This window comes from Trichosurus vulpecula, chromosome 4, assembly GCF_011100635.1.
Source record: "Trichosurus vulpecula isolate mTriVul1 chromosome 4, mTriVul1.pri, whole genome shotgun sequence".
Classification (NCBI taxonomy): Eukaryota; Metazoa; Chordata; class Mammalia; order Diprotodontia; family Phalangeridae; genus Trichosurus; species Trichosurus vulpecula.
This window is the reverse complement of record NC_050576.1, coordinates 146,573,799-146,595,369: the sequence shown is the minus strand read 5'-3', so window position 1 is coordinate 146,595,369 and position 21,571 is coordinate 146,573,799. Positions and strand designations below refer to the sequence as shown.

Sequence of the window (21,571 nt, the reverse complement as noted above, 5' to 3'; positions counted from 1 at the left end):
GACTCACAATTTATGCTGTATATATCTTGTTGGTCCAGTTATTTGCATGTTGTCTCCTCCATTTGATTGTGAGCTCCTTCAGAACATGGACCATCTTTTACCTTTCTTTGTGTCCTCAGCACTTAGCAAAGTTCCTGGTACACAGCAAGCACTTACTAAATGTTTTCTGATTGACCATAATAATTTTGTCCAGAAATTTAACCAAGGTAAATTAATTGCTAAATGGGCCTTTAGCAGCAAACATGAACTGTGAGAGAATAAAGGCTGCCAAAGTCAACAACAGCTTAGAAAATAAAATCTTATGAAGAAGGATGATGGAAGAATATTAGTAGTATCATCTCATAAAACAGAATCAGTAGAGGATAAAACCAGTTTTTAAAAATCTTGGCAAGATATCCAATTAAACAAAGCCATCCCAAGGGCTTTCAAGGTTGATATTAGGAAGATCATAAACATTAGGAAAATGGAAAAAAAGATTTACAGAGACCATTTTAACAAACATTTTTCCCCATGAAGAACAGTGGCACCACCACACCTAGAGCCTAGCAACCCAGTTTTAGACGTGCTTATAGAGGAAGCAGAAATAAAGAGAAAAAAGATGAGAAGAGCAGCCTAATTAACCAAGCACAAGCAGGGGAGATCTATACTGGAAGCAAGATAATTGTGAGGGTACTAAGGGATCAATATGCAAGGTATATGGAGGAGAGAACATAGCAAAGATGCAGGGAAAAAAACCAAACAAACCTTGAAACTTGTTAAACATTGAAAATAAAGCAACTAAGAGAACTTCAATGGCTACTGCCCTATATGTCTTCTTTCTCATATATCCAAAGTCCTTTTTGGTCTTCATTTACATATGAATCAAGAACATACTCAATGAAAGCATTAGTAGAGAATAAGCAGGCTTTCAAAAATAATATTCAGCCATGGACCATGTATTTGCCACTTCACAATTAATTGAAAGTTGTAGAGAACATAGGATCTCTTTGCGCTTATTGTTTATTGGTTATGAAAAGACATTGGCTGTGGTAGCACTAAGCATTGCTTTATAGGCTTTTGTATGAAAAGATGTCTCCCATGGATATATAAAAATCATTCAGCAGTCTTCAGAAGACATAACAACATAAATAATGACTACTAAATGATTCTGATAATAACCCACCAGGCTAGGATTAACAAACAAACAAGTAATAAATAAGAAGATGTTTGTTTGCCAAAGGCATTCACCATTGTCACAGTGGAGATCCAATGCAGAGTACAGGTGAAGGAAGGATTCTCTGTGAATGGTGATGTCTTTCAGATGCTACTTTTTTGGGTTAACAGTCTCCTGATTGCATCAAGCCCCAGAGCATTTTAAAACCTCCCGGAGATCAGTAATCACTCAAATGAGTTTGGCTTGTCCAACCACATAGGAACGACCAAGTGGATGAAGAATGACTGCTGCCCAGATTTCAATGTGCATCTGGTTTTATATCTCATAGAGTTTGTCCAATATAATGTATGTCTGGGACAGACAGTGCAGAGGCACAATGAGGTGGGCCCAGAGTTAAACAGAAGGAGAATGCGCTGCATTGCTTTTGGGAAATTACAAAGCTCGTTTATTGACTCCAAGTTTCTCATGAAAGGCCTGTCTTTTCAAAACTAACATTCTACCAGTGTTGCTACAGGGCAGGGAGACAAGGGATTCCATTGTTTCCAAAAAAATAAAAATGAGCACCAAACAGAGGGCAATACTTGTAAGCAGACTGCATCATACAACCAATGAGGAATTCCAAAAAGAACAGGAATAAAAGATAGTATCAAGGAACTAAATGATAGCAAAGGGAAGATGAGGAAGGGGAAAGGGTCATATGGCAAGAATGAAGGATGACAGGTGGGCATCCAAAGTGTTCCACTGGTACTCTCAAAATCATAGGAGAAAGAGAGGAAAGCTGCCAATATGTTGGACGTGGTGAACTCTCAGGGAAACATAGATAAGAGTTGGATAGGATGAGCAGACATATGTGGGTCTCAATCTGCATCACTGGAAAGAACTTCCTGAATCACTGAAATCACAAGATGCATTTGAACATTGAATATTCCCAGTGCCCAACACTGTGCTGGGTGACATAGTAGGTGTTTAATAAATGTTCGTTGGATGAGTGAATAAAAAACAAAACAGAAAAACAGATCTGGAATATATCTGGAAATGGAATTATCCTAAGACCTGGCTAATTAGCCATGTCTAATGCCCTTTCTGTTTGTTTGCTGTGTGAATGTGCATGAATGTGTGTGTTCTTTTGGGGTGGGGAGGTTCTTATGTGGCTCTTTCCCACCCCTGGTGAGTCAATAAAGAGCATCCTGGAAAGTGTCAATTAGCATTTAAATTAAGCTGATACACCTGGAGAAGCTGTTTCAGGCTGTTACTTATCACGTTTCGTGTGGAGAATCTTTGGGAACAGTGAACAAAAATCTCTTCTATCCCTCGTCTAGATAAAGAATGGGAGGTGGGGGTGGAGCAGGTGCAAGCTTTGAAGGGCAAAAGGATAAGGATGAGCAAATGACCAGGACTGGAGCAGCTGATCATGGTAGAAGAATGGAGAAAGAAAATATATTGAACCGTGGTTAGCATGACTCTCTGAACATAGGGGTTGTGAAAAAGAGATTGGAGGATCTCTGAACCATTGAAACTAGAGGAAGATCCAGGAAAGGTAGAGAGAATTCTATCGAGTAATCTTTCCAGTATCATCAAAAGGCATTTGTTAAGAGCCTAACTTGCATCAGGCTGTGCTAATTTGTAATAAAAAGAGGTTAACAAACCACGTCCCTGACCTCTAGAGGTTTACAGGGGGATGTGAACAGATCACTGGACAAACACAGTAAGGAAGCTAAGCAGGGATGAGAGGTTGTAGTTCTAGAGTTGGAAGAGGCCTCAGTCCAACCTCCTCATGTTACAGATGAGGAAACTAAGGCCCAGTATGAATAAGTGACTTAGCCAAGGTCATACATCAGGGATCTACTACTAGATTGCACATCCCATGTAGGATTTGAATCCAGGTTTTCTGATTCCAGAATTAGTGTTCTTTACCATTCTACTTTTTTATTTGGGTCTTTAATCCATTCACACTTAAAGGTTAGATGAGTTAATTTTGGGTACATACATACATACATACATATATATGTGTATGTGTGTATATACACTCATCTATATTTTGTTTGTTGTTCAGTTGTTTCAGTTATGTCTGACTCTCCATGACCCCAGTTGGGGTTTTCTTGGCAAAGATACTGGAGTAGTTTGCCATCTCCTTTTCTAGTTCATTTGACAGATGAGGAAACTGAGGCAGACAGGGTTAAGTGACTTGCCCAGGGTCACACAGCTAGGGAATGCCTGAGGCCAGAGTTGAACTCACATCTTTCTGACTCCAATCTTGATGACTTTTCACTGGTTGTTCCCCTTGCCTGGAAGGCTCTTCCTCCTCAACTCCATCTCTGCAATTCCTTCAAGACTCAGTTCAAGACCCATCTTCTATAGAAGGATTTCCCTCACCCCTCTAGCTGCTAATGCTTTCGCCTCTGGGATTACCTTCTGCCTACTCCGTATCTATCTTGTATGTACTTAGTTATTTACATATTGTCTTCCCCATTAGACTGTGAGCTCCTTGAGGGCAGAGATTGTTTTTACCTTTCACAGTGACTGGCACATAGTAAGTACTTAATAAATGCTCATTGACTTACTGACCTGGATGACTTCAAGGATGGTGGAATCCTTGACAGAAATAGGAAAGTCAGAGGAAGAACTGGGTTTTGGAAGGATAATGAATTCTGTTTTGGACACATTGGGTTTGAGATGCCTACGTAACATCCAGGTCACAATGTATAATAGACACCCATTGATAAAATGATCGCAGTCATCTGCATAGAGATGATCACCGCCTGTGGGAGCTGATGAGATCACAGAGAAACACAGCACAGAGAGACAGGAGAGAAGGGCCCAGGACAAGGCCTTGGGGTGGCACATGGATGATGACTCAGAAAGAATGGTCATCACCATCACCATCTTTGACAGGTGGGATGCTTTCCAGTTTATTCATGTCTTTCCCAAGAAGTAATATTCAGAAAGCATAAGAAAGAAGAAAAAAATATCTTGTCCTTTGGAAAAGTAACATATTACTATCTGAATTAACGGGAGTGATTTGCTATCCATCATTTGTGATTTCCTAAGGCTTGGCTCAGGCTCCTTCTGCAACCCCTCACTGCTTTGTCTCTTCTAAGTGTAACCTGTCATTGGTTCCCTCTTCTCCCTAGAGCATGTTGTTTTATTTTTAAAAGGATTTGTTGATGATTTATGTTCTTTGAATATCATAGTCACATCCCAATTTCCATCCTCTTAAAGAGATTCCTTGTAACAAAGGGAAAGAGTTAAACAAAATAAATAAATACATCATACGTACCCCACAGTATATGAAACATTCCATACCCATAGTCTACCATTTCTTTATTGAGAGGAGGGAATTATGTTTTATCTTCAGTCCTTTGGAATAAAAATTGGTCATTATGAATTCTGATATCTTTTAAAGTTGTTTCCCTTTTCTTTAAAGAAGTCATCATGTGCATGGGATCATGTTCTCTTGCATCATGTTCTCTTGGTTCAGCTTTTACTCTGCATCAGTTCAGACTTTTTCCCCCAAGTTTCTCTGTTCCTCATGTTCCTTGTTTTTTTATGCTGTCATAATATCATATTAAATTCAGGTACCATTTTTTTAGTACAAGGAATTTTAAACACACACACACACACACCTCTCTCTCTCTCTCTCTCTCTCTCTCTCTCTCTCTCTCTCTCTCTCTCTCTCTCTCCTTGGAGAGAGGAAACAGACTGAGGGACAGGAATGACCATTTAGCTTCCCAATAGTGCTGCTCTGGAACTAGATCCTAAAGTATAATCGTGTCCCATCTCTGTGCCCACCTTTGTGCTGCCCCATTGTACTGTGTGTAGATCATGACCCAAAGGTATGCTCTTTGTACATCATCCTTCTTATGTAGAGGTTTTGGATATCCTGGTGAGAATCACAACAATGGAGAGAAGGGTAGGAATGCTAATGTCTTCCAAGAAGATTTGAAAGTCTCCTTCTCAACATTCTGCACCCTTTCTGGTATTGCAATGGGATGCCTAGGATGGATGGCCTTTTGAGTGTTCTTTAATCAGTCCTTCCTGAAGACTGGGGCAGGATTTAGAAGGTTGGAGTATCAAGAGGGATAAGGTGGGAGGTATTACAAGGAAGGGCTCGGACATTCTCCCATCAAGGGGCAGAGGCTAGATGGCTACTTGTTGCTGTAGAAGAAATTCCTTCTCAGGTACAGGTTGGTCTAGATGACCTCAGAGGTCTGTTTGAACTCTGAGATCATAAAATTTTTTTGGTTCAGAATTAATTTGACCTAACTCCTCTTTCCCAAGCCATTGGGTTCTGTAGTGGGTGGTGGTCAGTAGGTTAATCTATTGTGTTTATAGGTAGGCATTGTTTTGGGATTTTGGTTTCTTCAAGGTTTCTAGAATATGGATCAAATCATTAGAGTTGGAAGGGGCCTTAGAAGTATGTAGGTTCCCCTTTTCTTCCAGAGGGAAATTCCTCTTTTCCTCAGAGGAAACTAAAGGCAAGGGGAGTTGAGATTCACTTAATGGGACACAGGTAGTAAATAGAAGTGAGATTCATACTCAGGCATCTACTCCAGATAGTCACTGCATCACACTGCCTCCCTTCAAATCACAACATATATTTTATATTTAAGGCTTACAAAACACATTCCTTACAAAGTAATTAAAGATTATTATCCCTGTTTTTCAAATGATAAAATTGAGGAAGGTTCAGAGGAATAAAATAACTTAGCCATGATCATATGACTTTTATGTGTCTGATGCAAAATTTGAACATGGTCTTCTGACCCCAATCACATAGCTTTCCATTACATCACAATCCTTCTCTCATTTGTTATACTACTAGCCCTGGTTCCCTTGGGCTGTATCTTCAGTGGTTTACACAACAATCTAGATAGTGAAGTGAAAGACCATGAACCCATGTTATATGAGGATTAATTGATGGAACCGGGGTTATCTAGGCTGGAGAAGAGAAGATTCGGGGGGTGGGGCATGATTGTTGGCCTCTGCTATCTGAAGGGTTTTCATGTGGAAGGAAGATTAAATTTATTCTCTTTGGCCACAGAAAGCAGAACCAGGACAAGTGGAAATTTCAAAGATGCAGATTTTGGTTTGATGTAAGGAAAAATTTCCTAGCAATTAGAGTTTTCTGTAAGTGGAATAGACTGCTTTGGGAGGGGTTCCCCATTATTGGAAACCTTCAAGCAGAGGCTAGATGACCACTTATCTAATAGGCTACAGTGGGTATGCCTTTGTGGGGATGAGTGGGACTAGGAGGCCACAGACGACCCTTCCAACTCCAAAATTTGGTGATTTCATGACACAAGGCCATTTGGGAGTCAGAGGACTTGGGTTCCCTACAGGCTCTACCATTGAGGAGCTCTGTGACTTTAACTTCTGTCACTTAACCTCCATGAACCTCAGGTTCAGAGGTGCCCTCCCTATCTCAAAGGGTTGTTGTGAAGAACAAATGGCATATTGTATGGAAATACTTTGTAAACTAAAATGCTTCACTGATCTAAAGTCTTTACGATATAGATAGATTGCTGGGCCTGGAGTCAGGATGACCTGAGTTCAAATCCAGTCTCAGATACTTACTAGCTGTGTGACCCTGGTCAAGTCACTTAACCTCTGTTTGCCTCAGTTTCCTCAACTGCAAAATGGGGATCATAACAACACTTATCTCACTGGGTTGTGAGGATCAAATAAGATATCTGTGAAGTGCTTAGCATAGTGACTGGCACATAGGAGACACTTAATAAATGTTTATTCCCTTATCCCACATTGATTACTTATTCATATTACCTTAGCTCTTTGATAGCTACAAGTGATTTCTAGTTCCAGCCCCTTCCTCATTTAAATTTTAGGACACGCCCATGTCCCCATTCCCAGAAGCGAGAGCCTAGTCCCTTTGTGAGGACTGAATTCCACCCAATTTCCCACCATTTTTGCTTGCTCAGTTTTTACCTAGAAAAATGACTGCATATTAATCCTTGCCAGTTAACCCAATTAAAGCTGTTTGGAAATTAGGATGATTCACATAATAAACTCCCAAGCTTATTTAAGTGATCTCTTCTTAAGCTTTCTTCATTGTTTTCATTGGTGGTGACTTTTTTTTTTTGTGGAAGGGAGACATCTCAGTCATTTGCGGCATTTTATTCTTTTAGCAGATTGTTTTGTCTGGTTTTCCTTGAGTTGGGAAAATGTATTTGCATTTTCATTCTGATTATTTGTCTGGGGTTTTTGGGCTTTCTTTCATATGGTTCAAACTACTTATGCCTGTCAGGGACATTATGCAAATTTTTAATACTATAATTTACCTTCATTTTTCTTCCTTTACACTTATTTAGTTCTTATGATTTTCAATTAAAATGTCCTTGCAAACCCCAGTTGTAGAAGAGTTTTTTTTTCTGGCTGTAGCTTTTTACATATTAAAGAAGTTAATTTCATTTTCTGATCTGCAAAAAAATGAATAAGTAACCCTTTTCACCTGATTAGCAGAAATTCTGTTATGCGTGAATGACTAGAGTGAATAAGAATATCAAATGAAACAGACAATGTGTAAGATTGGATTAATAGTACATGCCTCACAACAGCATTATGAAAACTGAGCAGTTAATATTTTAAAACCAAATGTTTTAATTTACGTAAAGAAAAGGGCAATCTACAAATGTGCATTTCATGCCCTAAGAAGAGTGAGAGATATAAACAAGGAAGAGTCTGATAGTGAGATATGTCTATCAACAAAGGAGAAAGATTCATCAATCCTCTCTCAGCCATTTGACTATGTTATTCAATAAATGATTGGTTGGAAAGAGGTGGAAGTGGTAGGGTGTGATGTATAATCCCTTCTAAGAGTGGTTCTCAAACCATGTGGTCAAAGCCTACTGTTGAGAAAATCCTTCTCCAGTGACAAATAAGCAAAACAGTGTCCCTTAATCCTCCTATACTTGTCTTCCTTTCTCTTTCTCTCTCTCTCTCTTTTTTTTTAAGAAGGCAGCTAGGTGGTTCAGTGGATAAAGCAATACGTTGAGAGTCAGGAAGACAGGGGTTCAAATTTGACCTCAGGCTCTTACTAGCTGTGTGACCCTAGGCAAATCACTTGCTTGCCTCAGTTTCCTCCACTGTATAGTGGGGACAATAACAGCACCTATCTTTCAGGGTTGTTGTGAGGATCGAATGAGATAATATTTGTTAAGCAGTTAGCATAGTGCCTGGCACATAATGGGTACTATACAGATGCTTATTCCCTTATCTTCCCCCCTTTTTAGGAAGAATCTAAGATTTGGGAAAGATATTGGGCTATTAAAATTTTTTAATTCTGCAAAATAAAAGGTCTGAGGGCACAGGAGAACAATCTTCTCTAGTTTCTCCACTGAGGGCTTGGAAAATAAGTAGTATAGTCAGAAAACAAATCCACAGAGCAGCGATGGGAATTTTTTCTTCTTGATACCATTCCCAAGCTAACTAGCTCTGGCTAGGCTAGCCAGAAAGCCTAGGATCTTGCTATAGGTTTCCACTGGAGCACTGTGCTTTTAAGGAGCAGGAAGTATGATGCTGTATATGGGGATGAAGGAAGATGGGAGGTCTAATTTAGCTGTTACAGGTATCCCTAAAGAGTAATTTCATTTTAACAATCCATGGTGAGGCAATTTGATGTTTGTACTACACAAGGAGGCATATACTACACATGAATTCCTAGTTTTTATTAGCTTCTATATTTATTTTCCATGACAGATAATTAGGCCAATATACCCTCTAAAATAATTCATATTTAAAATGTATGTAGCACCTTGTTTCCAGGACCCTCAAGGTACTCCATATTTACTATCTCAGTCTTTCCACAATAACGCTTTGACATAAACAGGGCCAGCTGGTTTTTTAAAAAATGGAGAAATAGTACCTACAAGAACCAATGTCAGGACCTTGACTTGAACCCACCTCATTTGCCTACCAGTCTAATGCTTTCTTCCTTGGGACATTTTGCACTTTGTAGGAAGTATTCCGATTGACACATTTTTATAGACAAAAGCAGGCACAGCCTAGTGGCCTGATGCCCTATCTGAAACTGAATCCTGGTCTTTTATACCATATGTAATCCTGGGTGGTCAAAGTATGGGCAAGAAAATGGAGACATTTAGGTAGCTGAGGCAGAGGTTATGGGTAAGTGTACAGATGCTCAACTTTATTACTCGATCAAAGTTTAACATTCATAAGTTTCTTTACACCTAAGCTCAGAATATAGTACTATGAAAATGAAAAAATTCATCTCCTGAAGGTGTGAACCGTGTCCACAGCCCTGCATACATGCCCACACCTCCAATACCCTTTATAATTACTGTTGAGATTATTTGGAAAACAAAACCCTAACCCTCTTCAATTCTGCTGGGTTCAAGGACTGCAAACTCATTTCAGTTCAGCACCAGACCTAGGGACAGAGACGCCATAAGCCAAATTCCCCTTTCATCAATAGAAAAAAAAACACCACCACCGTGTGTGTGTGTGTGTGTGTGTGTGTGTGTGTGTGTGTGTGTGTGTGTGTGTGTGTGTGTGTGTGTGTGTTCTAAAAGGGCTAGGGAGAAAAGTCAGTTTTCTACAGGTATTTGTCAAATTCATCTATCAATTTGAAATATAAATAACCATCCAATACCTTCCCATTTAATGAACCTCTCTTCAGATGGGGAAAAATATCTTGGCTCTGCCAACAGCAAATATCAGTGACCTACATATAGAGAAAGGGGTCCTCAAGTAAGATTATCTGGCTGAGAAGTACCAGAGATTTTTCCAAAAAAGCATTTCTTCCACGCATTCTCAGTGCTTTCCCCCACGATTTTCAAATATACTCCTGTGCCATATAATTTGGATTTCCTAAGGGTTGTGTATTTTAGTTGGAAGTTAGGAGAGGGAAGTGTTTGGCAAAGAGAAACATCAAGAACAATACATTTCTCAGTGATTGGAAAACAGAAGGCAAATCTTCCGCAAATACATATGAATTATATATACACATGTATTTACAGAGGCTCTCAATGAAATGCATATTTATTTTATCCTAAAAGCATGCCAGCATGTCTAAGTAGTTAGGACAATGCTCTTCTGAAAATATGAAAACATTTCTCAACGACCTCCCCCCGCCCCCACGTTTTCATTTATGTCCTTCGGTGACAAAAGAGCTAGGGATCATTTCTGTAGTTCCAAAGACATACATACTTTCCAGTTGGAGTTTTTCTTTTGTTCTTGGCTTGCTCATCCTCCCTTATCTTGATCACCATCCCCCACATAAAAACTCAGAAAAGGTTTCGCGTTTCTTTTTTAAATTGCATGCATTCATGCTTTCCCGATCTCAGAGCCCCTGTAATCTAGCTAGGAGGATCCTCTCATCTCTTTAATACTGATAGTCAGGGTTCCAGGTTGCATCCGACCTCCTGTCCCCTCCCTCCCCAAATCTACCCCTGCCCACAGAGCATGCTGCTCCCTCAACTTACCCGGTGCTGGATACCTGGGGCTGCTGGAGAGAACTAGGAGAGAGGAGAGACGCTCACGAAAGGGCTTTGTCTCCAAAGCAGATCACTAGGGTGGTGGCCAGACACTGTGGCATCGCTCTTCATTTGGAAGTGGGGCTCAGCAAGCAGCAGCTACGGAAGTAGCAGCAGCAGCAGCGGCGGCGGCGGCAACAGCATCACTGCAACAGCAGAAGTGGGAGGCGCGCAGGCTGGATGCAGCCGAGCCTCCCCTGGCACATAATGAGGGGCAGGCAGACACACAGAGACAGAACGCGAGCGGGATGGGCAGCTCGCGGGCTCCAATAACGCCTCAGCCCTTAATGGATTCACTATGGAAACGCGCACGCCCTTCGCACCCCGACCCTCCCTCTTGCAGCCCCACCCCCAAGGCCGTATCTGCCGCCTCCACGGTTCTGGCCCCGCTCCGAAGTCCCCCCAGCCCTGGTCTCTGCGGCGGCGCGCCTCCCACGCGCCTCCCGAGGCCAGGGGATGCAGAGGATGGGGAAGGAGGCTAGGGAAAGACCACGCGGAAAAGGGGTGTGTGTGTGTATGTGTGTGTGTGTGTGTGTGTGTGTTTGTTTTACACTGGTGCGACCCTCTTCATGCTCATCTCCCCACCCCACCCTGTAGCTGTCTTTAGGAGCAAACACTCCAACATTGGGGACCTTCTCCATCCTTCCCCAAAAGCCATTTCCCTCTCATGTTTCTCAGAGCTTGGTTATGAAATAGGGAGAGGTGTAGCCTTTCTGCTCCTACCCCCACCCCTCTCTGGCTCCTTTGGTGCACGATGGTCGCGCCCACTTTGCGGCAGGGTCTTTGCCTTTCTCTAGAGGAGTTGGGGAGGAAAATGAGCCGGGGGGAAAAGAAGCCAGGGGGGAAATCCCCGCCTGCTGATTGCGTCAGGTGGTGCGTCACTCGGGGCTCCCGCACTGAAGTCTCCGCGTTCTCGGCGCAGAACGCACGTGCCCCGGGTTCCCGGGCAGGCGGCCCTGAGAACCAGGTCTCCAGAGGAGGGCAGGGAAGGGAGCTGGAGGGTTTCGGGGGCGCCTGCCTTATTCTCGCTTGGCTGGTTTGCTGCATCTGGAAGCCTCTAGTATGCGTCCGCTTCCACCCTTGGCCATCGAACAAATAAAATCGATCTTTGGGCGGTGAATGCGTTCCCCTTAGCTTGCTTCCCAGCGGTTGTAATTAAAGCAAGATAAGGTTGTGGGAAGTAGAAAGGGAGAGCTGTACCTGAAACTGGGGCAATGAGGGGTTAATTAATGTGTTCAGCCAACCCAGTACCTTACTTTCTGGAGCTGTGAAGGTAGGAGAGATAAGGTTGCACTAGGGAGAGAGGCTGTATAGGAGCTGCAGCAAGAAGTAAGTACCCCATCATTTCAATTCCAAGTAATAAAGAGAAACATACAGTGCACAGGAGTTGTCACTGTGGTCAGGAATTCACAAATTAATGCCAGGGGAGAACAGATTGTTTTGGGGAGAATGGTTAACCTTGGGCTGTGACTTAATTCCTAAATAGAAAGGGTTTGTGAATTAGAGGTTATCTAATGCTTACTACTAGTACAGGTACGCTTCTTTAGCTAAAAATGTCTCAAGGATGGTGCACTTTCCTTTTTCTAGAGTTAGATACAGAATCTGCTAATTAAGATACACAAAAGCACTTCACACAGTTCAACAAATTATCTATTTTGGAAAAAAAATCAGTATTTTGAAATCCTTTGCACAATACATTAGGCCTGATGATTAGAAAATATTATTTGGAAGTCTTCTCTTCACCCATTCCTATCTCACCTTACCCTAGCAACAGCCTTTTAAAATGTCAGAGCACTTGTTTCTGAAATGTCTGATCTTCGCTGATTTGACATTTGCCCCAGACAATGCACATCTTAGTTGAGTCCAGAATTCTAATGAGAGCTATGAGGTCTGAAAGGTTCACCCGGGGCCCAGAAATATCTCTCATTGGTCTCTCAGGTGCATGTTTGAGGCAGAAAAGTAAATTTGGTTAAAGAAATCATATTGCTAAGCGTATAACTGTGATGACATTTTTGAGTAACAAGGAAATTCATACATAATCTGTGTTCATAAGTCAGTAAACAGGGATTGTTTGCTAGTTACTGTACATACAGTACAAGGAAAGGCAAAAACAAGATCCCCGGTCTTAAGAAGCTCCCCTTCTAGCGGAGGAAACAACAAGCGAATAACTATGTATGAATATGGCATATCCAGCAAATATCCGAGAAAGCACCGTGGTGAGGTTGGGAGGGGGGTCAGTGAGGGGGTGAAAGGGGACGAGGAAAGGCCGTCCGAAGGTAGAATTTGAGCTGAATCATAACTGAAGGGAGGGAAATTAGTAGTTGGAGATGAGGAAGGAAAGCATTTCAGGCATGGAGGAAAGCTATTGAAATGTGCTCAGCCAACCCATTACCTTACTTTCTGGTGCTGTGAAGGTAGGAGATAATTTTGCTATGTGACCAGATCCAATTGACAGGGATGTTACAGAACAGAATTCCAGACTTTCAGTATTTTTTTTAGGGGAAGAAAAACCTCTAGGTTATGGTAAGGTTGGAGGGTGATTCAAGACTGCAAAATATTTTCCTTGGTGGCATGATTTTACTACATTGCAATAATGTTAAGATTTTTTCAGATTTATGGAAAGCCTATTTGCTTTTGAGAAATCCTATTTAGACAGTGATGACAAGAGTTTTCTTGATCTTCAACTTGTGTGTAGTCCTAAATAAAGCTTCTCAAGTAAAGTTACTATGTCCTTCAGTGGAATTTACAAAAGCTATAGTAATCTTGTGAAAGGATGTGTATGATATACACACCTTTACCAACTCTTAGTTTAATTCTTACATCCTCTTAAGGATTGTCTAGATTTTTGTGACAGATAAAAACTGTGATCTATAGAAATTTAATAGAGGACCAAAAGAGCAGTAACATACTTTTTCTTCAAGGAAAGGTTTTTTCATACTTGAAGTGTCTCAGAGTTTCAAGAACAAAACAGGCAGAAATTTCTAGCAAGAGATATTTTTGGATGAGAGAAATATATCGACAAGGGGCCCCCAGTGGGGGGATATGACCCAGGATGGAGAATATCAAGAGTATAATCTGGAATTCGTTTTGGGATGTGCATTTCCCAGGTTTGAGTTTGAAGGAAATATGAGATATGATTAGAGTCATTTAGTGAACAGGCATTTATTTATTAAGAGTTGCTGTATGCCAGGCACTATGTGGGAGATAGTCCTTGTTTTCAAGAAGTTAATCATCTAGTGGGGGAGAGGACATACAAACAAGATAAATAAAACAGAATTGGAAATGATCAACAGAAGGAAGGCACTAGCATTAAGGGGAATCAGGAAAGGCTTTGTGTGGAAGGCAAGATTTTAACTGGGACTTGAATGGAGACAGGGAAGTATGGAGGTGGAGATGAGGAAGGAAAGAATGCTAGGCATGGAGGCAGCCTGTGAAAATGCCCAGAACTGAGAGATGGAGTGTTCTGTGGTAGGAACAGCAAGGAGAGTGTCAGTGGATTATAGAATATGAGAGGCAGAGGTTGGGGAGGATCGAAGAGAACTGAGAGCAAAAGGAAAGAAGCCGAAGCATCAGTTGTAGGTGGCCTCAAGGAGCTTGTCCAATATGGGAACAGAGATAAGACACTACATCCAGAAGGGATGGACAGATCAAGTGAGGGCTTTTTGAGGAAGGAGTAGACATGTTTATAGGAAGTAGGGGAACAGTCAGTAGACTGGGTGACATTGAAGTGAGAGAGTGGGGGTGATGGGAGGGGACAATCTGTGGAAGAAGATGGAATGGAATGGGATTGCTTGCACATGTGGTTTGCCTTGGCAAGAAAAAGGGCCTGTCTTTTGTGATATGAGATGAGGAGGAGAAGAAAAGGGAACCCTCAGTGAATAGCATCAATTTTTTCAGTGAAACATAAGGTAAGGTCCTCAGCTGAGAGACTGGGAGGAAAGGGAGCCATAGGAGGTATGGAAAGCTTTGGAAAAGCCACTGTGGTGAGTCAAAGGATTGCCTTGCCACAATGAGGACCCAGTTGAGATTGTGTACCATAAAACCCTAGTGGACCTAGCCAGCCCAGTTTCGAAATTTTCTCTAGTTTCATTCTGCAGCTTGTGAGTAAGAGTGAATGCAGGGGCTGGTGAAAGTAATCCAAGGTTGAAGCTTGGAAGGGCAGGATAAATGAGCAAGGGACTGGAGAGGATAGTAAGGAACTGAATTAGTTCACCAAGGGATGGAGATGAGGAAGGGAGGGGAGTGTAGCCTGGAAAAGAACTTCAGGGTCAAGGGACTGGAAGTCATAGTGAGGACAAAGAACATGGTTTGGGGTGGAATGGCAGAGGAAGAGGTGGAATGACAAATATGATTAAAGGAGTCTCAGTTCACGAATATGGAAATGGGACATTTTTGGGTGATGCCAAGATCGAGGCTATGACCGGGATCCCTGTGGTAGGGTGGAGTAGGTCATGGGACATAGGTAAATTTAAGAATTGGGAAGTAAGTGTGTTTGAGGGATTATCAATATGTATATAGAAGTCCCCTAGCATGAAGGAAGGAGGTGGGAAGGAAAGGCCAGGCACCAAATTCAATGAGGAAAAAAGCAGGAATGTCTTTGAGGTCAGTAGACAACAGCTACTGGAATTTTGATGGAGTGAACACCAAATAAAAGATTATTTCATCATGGTGGTGGAATGAGAGCCTGGAAGCAGCAAGAACAGGCCAGGAATATTGGCTCCTCCCCTACTTTTGCCAATGAGTTGGGGAGTGAATGATGTGCAAACAGTGCTGGCAAGGGTGACCAGAAAGTAACAAGAATGTCCTAGAATGTAACAAAAAGTAAAAAGATAAGCACATATATCAGAACCCCTACACCTAACTGTAAGACTGTGAGCTGAGAGAGTCACTTTGGGGGGGCTATATGCCATTACTTAATAGCAGTTTTGCAACTTTTTGATCTCAAGAACCGTGAAATGTACTTCCCTTTGCACACCTCTGGTATACCAACACACATATAAAGACATCCCTTGTTACTTAAAAGTATACTGCCCCCCCCAATCACTGTATTACCCATTTTATTCACTCACCTTATTTACCAGATTTGACCCAGGATTAATTTTAGCTGTTTCCAGAAATATTTGTCTTGAATCACGTCTCTACTGGGGATATTTAGAAGAATGTGCCCTGAAACCTCTTCCAAAAGAGATATTCAAAAAACAAATCTGAGTCATGGGAGCATTGCTGGAATAAGTATATATAGTCTTCTTTTAAAATAACTTTTTATTGATATCACTTACATTTCCCACTGTATACTCTTCCTTTGTCCCTCCTTGAGATCTTTCTCTTATAATGAAGAATATAGCAGGAAAAAAAAAATCCAGTCTAGCAAAACTAACCAAGATTGAAAAAGTGGCATGTGTGTGCATGTGCACGCACGTGTGGCCTTCTAAGGTGTCTACTTTAGGGGGTCACCTTTATTTCGGGATACAAAATCTGGAACTCAAGAGGCTCAGTTTCAAGAAAAAATTCCTAACAATCAACACTAACAAAAGAATAGACGGTCTCAAAGAGTCATAAGATCTCTTTCGGGAGAGTTTGTTAAGCTGAGGTTGGAGGGGATTTCTAATAAGGCATAGGTTAAACTCTGCAGCATCGACATTTTGTCTACACTCTGGCCTGCTTCCCACCATAACATTAGTGTGTTTTAAATCTGGATTTTTTGCAGGGGAGAGGGCAGATGCCTGTCTTCCTCTTGCCAACAGTCCTTTTAGTTATGGTTTTTAGTGAAGGTCAAAGGATTTTGAGGCTTTTTTTTCCTTTCATGGATAATGTAGATGTTATTCCAAGATAAGGAATATGTCAAACAGAGATATTATGCCTGTCCAAGAAGAGCGGCCAAGTCACTTGGGGATAGAAAGGGAGCTATTTATTCCAAAGACATAGTAGATCTATTCTATATGTAAGGTACTGTACATGATGCTATACACCGGCTTTGGTATCTGTGGGGACTTTGGTTAAAAGAGATAATCCAAAACTCCAGTAGTTTCCACCTCCGGATATTATGCTTTTATCAGGATTAAGAAGTTACTTACATTTTTCTTCTCTACTGAACTTGTAATAATCTTTCTCTTTCCTTTCAACAAACACTCTTTTTGTCTTTATGAAATATCTTGCTCAACTAAAGGGAAACAAATGTCTAGATTGAAGGCTTCTCAAGGGCACAGACAATTTATTATTTACATTTGTATCTTGTGTGTCTAGTACAGTGGCAAAGCTGGAAGATAAAGCTGATGTGTTGGATGACACAGTCAGATTCCAAAAGGGTCTTGACATGCTAGAATGTGGGCCAAATTTAATAAAATGAAAATTGGGATAAATCTAAAGTTTTATAACTGGATTAAAAAAAAGTTTCACAAGTACAAGACAGGGGAGTGAATGGTAGACATCATTTTATCTGGTAAAGGGGATTTTCATGGACTTCCAAAGCAAGATCAGCCAACATTGTGATATAGTAGCAAAAAAAAATATAATCCATCTTTTACTCCATAACCTCCAGGATGAGGGAGGTGACAGCCATGTCCTGGTCACATCTACAACAGCCTGTTCAGCTTTGGACATCAGTTTGGGAAGGGCACTGACAGGGCAGAAAGAACTTAGAGGAGGATGCAGCCAGGCTAGTACAGGGCCTCAAGATCATGACACATAAAGATGGGCTGATGATGTAGGAAGTATCTAGGCTGGAGAAAACAAGACTTTGGTCAGGCACGACGGCTATCTTCAGATATCTGAAGAGCTCTCACATGGTTTAGCCTTGTTCTGTTTAGGCCAAGGGGGAAAAATGGAAAACAATGGACAGATACTGCAAAGGGACAAATCTGGACTTGATGTAAAGAAAGAAATGCATGTAAATTAGAGGTATCCCATAGTGGAATGGGCTGCCCTGGAAAGGCAGTGCACTTCCCTTCATTGGAGAAATTCATGCAAAAGCTAGATGATCACTTGTTGGGCACACAGTATAGGGAATTCTCTTCAGGTATGACCTGGAGCAAACAGCCTCTGAGGTCCCTTTCAGCTCACATTTGGTGACCTGCAGATAACAGGCACTCAATAAATATTTTTTACCCGAATGAATGAAACATACAGGTGAAGTTGGCCTCTGTTTTGCAAGTCTATATGGTCAAAAGCCAGATAAAGTCTTTTGATGGCAGCCTAAGAAAGGCATAATCTATGCTTGAGTCTTCTAGAAGAATTCAGGAAGTTGATATAGACTAATAGGTACAACAAGACAAGAGGTTCTCATTTTATGCACCAACCAGACTCAGTGGTCATTTATAGATGATGGCAGATGAGGTGTAGTCTAAGTTGCCAGGAAAACTTATTGATTGCAACAGATGTAACTAAATTCCACAATATAGCATTTGATCTTGGAACTGCTGTATCTACTACTTTGAAGTGTAGCAAATTTAAGTCTCAAAATATCTACCTAAGTGCTAGATTCAAAAAAGCAAAAAAAAAAAAAAAGCTGTTACTTTCTCATAATGAGATCAATTAGTAATAGAAAAGTAGAACTTACATTGGTACAAAATATATGGATTATAATCAAACCTCAAACATTTACATTTTGTGAAGAATAGGTCTTTCCTCTTTTTTTAAATCAAATTTATTCTCCAATAGAGGTGGCAGTGTATACAAAGACAATAGAGCATATGGTTATTTACAAAAATTTTTTTGCTACAACATGCACATGTTATTATGAAGTATTTTGAACATTGCTAACAAATTCCATGCTGAATAAATAGTCATCCCAAAGATTAATTTATGTTTTTACATAAAAATATAATATTGCACTCTTATGAAGACCAGTTATTTTGCATATATTTTTGTTAGGCAATTTTCTTAAAAAATAAAACTGAGCACTAGCCCTATTCCTAGTAGGGGAGTAACTCATAGTCCTCAGTCAAAAAAGGGAGCCAGACAATATTTATAATTTTTAAACAAAGCACGTCACTTCAACATGAATTGGAATAACCTCGTCTCTGCTGCATTTGGACCTCAAAGGTAACATTTAGGCTGTATTAGCTTATTTAATATACTTACAAGTATGTGTTGTTTAAAATAAATGCATATGTAGCCATTTTCTTATCTCACTAGCAAGCATATATATGTATATATAGACATATACATATATACACACATATTATAATTTTTTTTCAAGGCAGAGAATAAGGAAGTATATTTTACATACGTCTTTAAGCAGAATGTTTAAGTCTGGAAATCACAAAAGAAATTTTGTAAACATAACACCATACAAACTTTTCATAACAAATGTACAAGTTATTTATGGGCAGGAATGCATATCTTTATCACATGGTAACAGAGTACTGAACTTACTGTACACTGGTTTCAAAACCAATAAAACAGCACTTCATGTAAGTAAAAATAGAATTATAATTTGATGGTGGAGATAGAATAGTCTAAGATTTTTAGGGCTTGGTCTCCAAAGTGTGTAAGGTTGCTGGGATACATCTTTAAGTTATTAAATCTTTTCCTAGTGAAGAGAAATAGACAAAAGAACTTAGATCATTCTTTCTTTCTAAGTAAGACAAGGCAGTTGTTCATTGTCAAAGCAGCTGGGGATGCTCTTTAACACTCTAGATGGTAAGTGGTAGAAATCTTGGGTAAGGTCAACTTAACAGAAATAGAATATATAATGTTCCCTTTAAGAATTCTATACTTTTGCCTCTTATTTAAGAAAATGACAAAGACTTCTTCTACTCTTTTACAATGTTGTTTTTGAAAAATTCCATTTTTATAGAATAAGTTCCCTATATGAATTGTATCATTAACATCTATTCAAACTTTCTGCACAGAGTAGGGTTCTCATTCCAAATTATTAAATAATTTATGTTCTTTGCTTTTTAGGTATTAAAAATGTAATTTTGCACATAGCTGAACTTTAAGCTGCCAGCCAGGGATATTATGCAAAAGCCAGTGTTATATATTTTGAATATTACTTTATGAAGGAACATGATGCACCTATGTTAAGATACCAGAATTCCTGTTTGTGGCTGTTGAAAGATCCTAGTTCTACCTCAAGCTAAAAAGGCAAGTGGCAAAAACTACCTAACAGTGAGATTTAGGAGTACTTCAATTTGAGTATTCAGATATTCTATAAAATGCTTGGTGCAAAAGGCACCTACTGAATAATTTGCTTCTCAAAGAAAGCAATAGTTGAGCCCTGAATTTATTATATTTCGGGTTGTTATCCCAGAGTAGGTAACTGTTCTAATACTATACACACTGTGACAATCACATTATAAATATGTAGTTAATTTAAATGTTATTGGCACTTTCAGGAAGAAAAGAAAAAAAAGGAACCTAGTATTTTTGGGAAAGCCTTTTAAAAAAAGTTTAAAAATACAATTGTGATTTATGATGCAGCATCTGAAACTCATTAGAGCATTTTGATACAACTCTCTGGATATAACTACACACTTAAGAACAAATATCTCCTTTCATGACTATGATGATTCATAATTTGGTGAAGACATATGTAGATTTAATAATCATTTAGACTTTTTGTTCTAGTCACCCATTTGTTTGGGTTCAGTCTGCTCAAGTCAGTAAGATGAATTAATCTAATTTGTACTTAAAGTGCTTTAAAGAACTCAAGAGTTTTCTCACATTCAGCCTGCTGCATAGCTACTAAGGAATGAGTAGAACATGGGTTGTTTCAAGCGTTGCTGGTCCTTGCGACACCAGGCAATCACAGTTCCATCACTATTTGCTGTGTATAAATGATGGCCATCACAGGAAAATGTAAGGCTGTAAAAAACACAACAAACAAGAAATCCAATGTTTTTGTTACACTTCTAAAACTCAATGGCCAATTCATTTGTTACTATATTTAAGGTCCTAAACATTTTACTGTAAATAAGAAATTCTTTTTCAAAGGGCAAAATCAGAAACCAAGTGAAACTCACTGGTTTAAATAGGAAGTTCCTAATATGTTTTGTTTTAAAAACATAATATTTTTATTTATTAAGTATTTCCCAATTACGCGTGAAATTTTTAAAAACAATCATTTTAAACAATTTAGAGCTCCAAATTCTCCCCCTCATTCTGACCCCACCTCCCCTTCCTTGAGAAGGCAAGCAGTTTAATATCTTTTATACATATGAAGTCATGCAAAATATATTTTCATCCTAATATGGTTTTATTTATCACTTTATTGGGGTGTAGTATTTTGACAGGCTTGTGAAGTAGATTTTAATTGTGTGACTTGGAAAACAACTAAAGAATAAAGTGACTATTTTCCTTCTTCACTTGTTTTTTTTCCCTCTTTTGTGTGTAGTTTATTACTTTATCTTAAAAAAACCCCTACAAAACCGGAAATTCAGCATGCTGTCAAAAGTAATGTTTCCTCTTATAAAAATCAGATATGTATATACAGACACACACTTATACATATACATATATATATATACACATATACATGCATACGTACCACACACACATATTTATATAATTGTAAATGAATAGTTGTTTTTAATTCCTGAGACAAGGGAGAAATACTATTATAGTAAGTTACTGTTATAAAAACTTTTGATCCAAGTGTAATACTTTAAGAATACATTACTATTGAAAAGTGCTTTTTAGATGAAAAGAACTACATTTCTATTCTTTTTTTTGCTGCTTGTTTACTAGTCTTTTCAATCATGTTCTTATTTGGATAGCAACACTATCAATAAGCAAAGAAGTCAAAAATTAGTTTCCATAGATCAACAGTCATTTTTGACATAAGCTATCATGTACTGGGGTATGGAAAAATCATTCAGATGTTAAATATGTATCTACATATGTATATGTATTCTACATAGGTATATGTGTATGTTTATTTCAATCAGAAATTATATGGTTTGTTTTG

At 39.6% G+C, this 21,571-nt stretch overlaps 2 protein-coding genes across 2 annotated transcripts in view; both read right to left on the bottom strand.

The window, feature by feature from the left end:
* The window catches only part of GNG4 (G protein subunit gamma 4), an 86,375-nt gene extending 75,594 nt beyond the window's left edge, over nucleotides 1-10,781 (bottom strand). The window contains exon 1 of the mRNA XM_036756576.1: nucleotides 10,612-10,781. The gene's annotated coding sequence lies outside the window, so the exon portion shown is untranslated. The remainder of the gene's footprint in view (nucleotides 1-10,611) is intronic.
* A 7,513-nt stretch (nucleotides 10,782-18,294) lies between these two features.
* LYST (lysosomal trafficking regulator) overlaps nucleotides 18,295-21,571 on the bottom strand; it is a 172,078-nt gene continuing 168,801 nt past the window's right edge. The window contains exon 52 of the mRNA XM_036757264.1: nucleotides 18,295-20,469. Coding sequence (XP_036613159.1) covers nucleotides 20,331-20,469 — 139 coding nt within the window. The 3' untranslated portion in view covers nucleotides 18,295-20,330. The remainder of the gene's footprint in view (nucleotides 20,470-21,571) is intronic.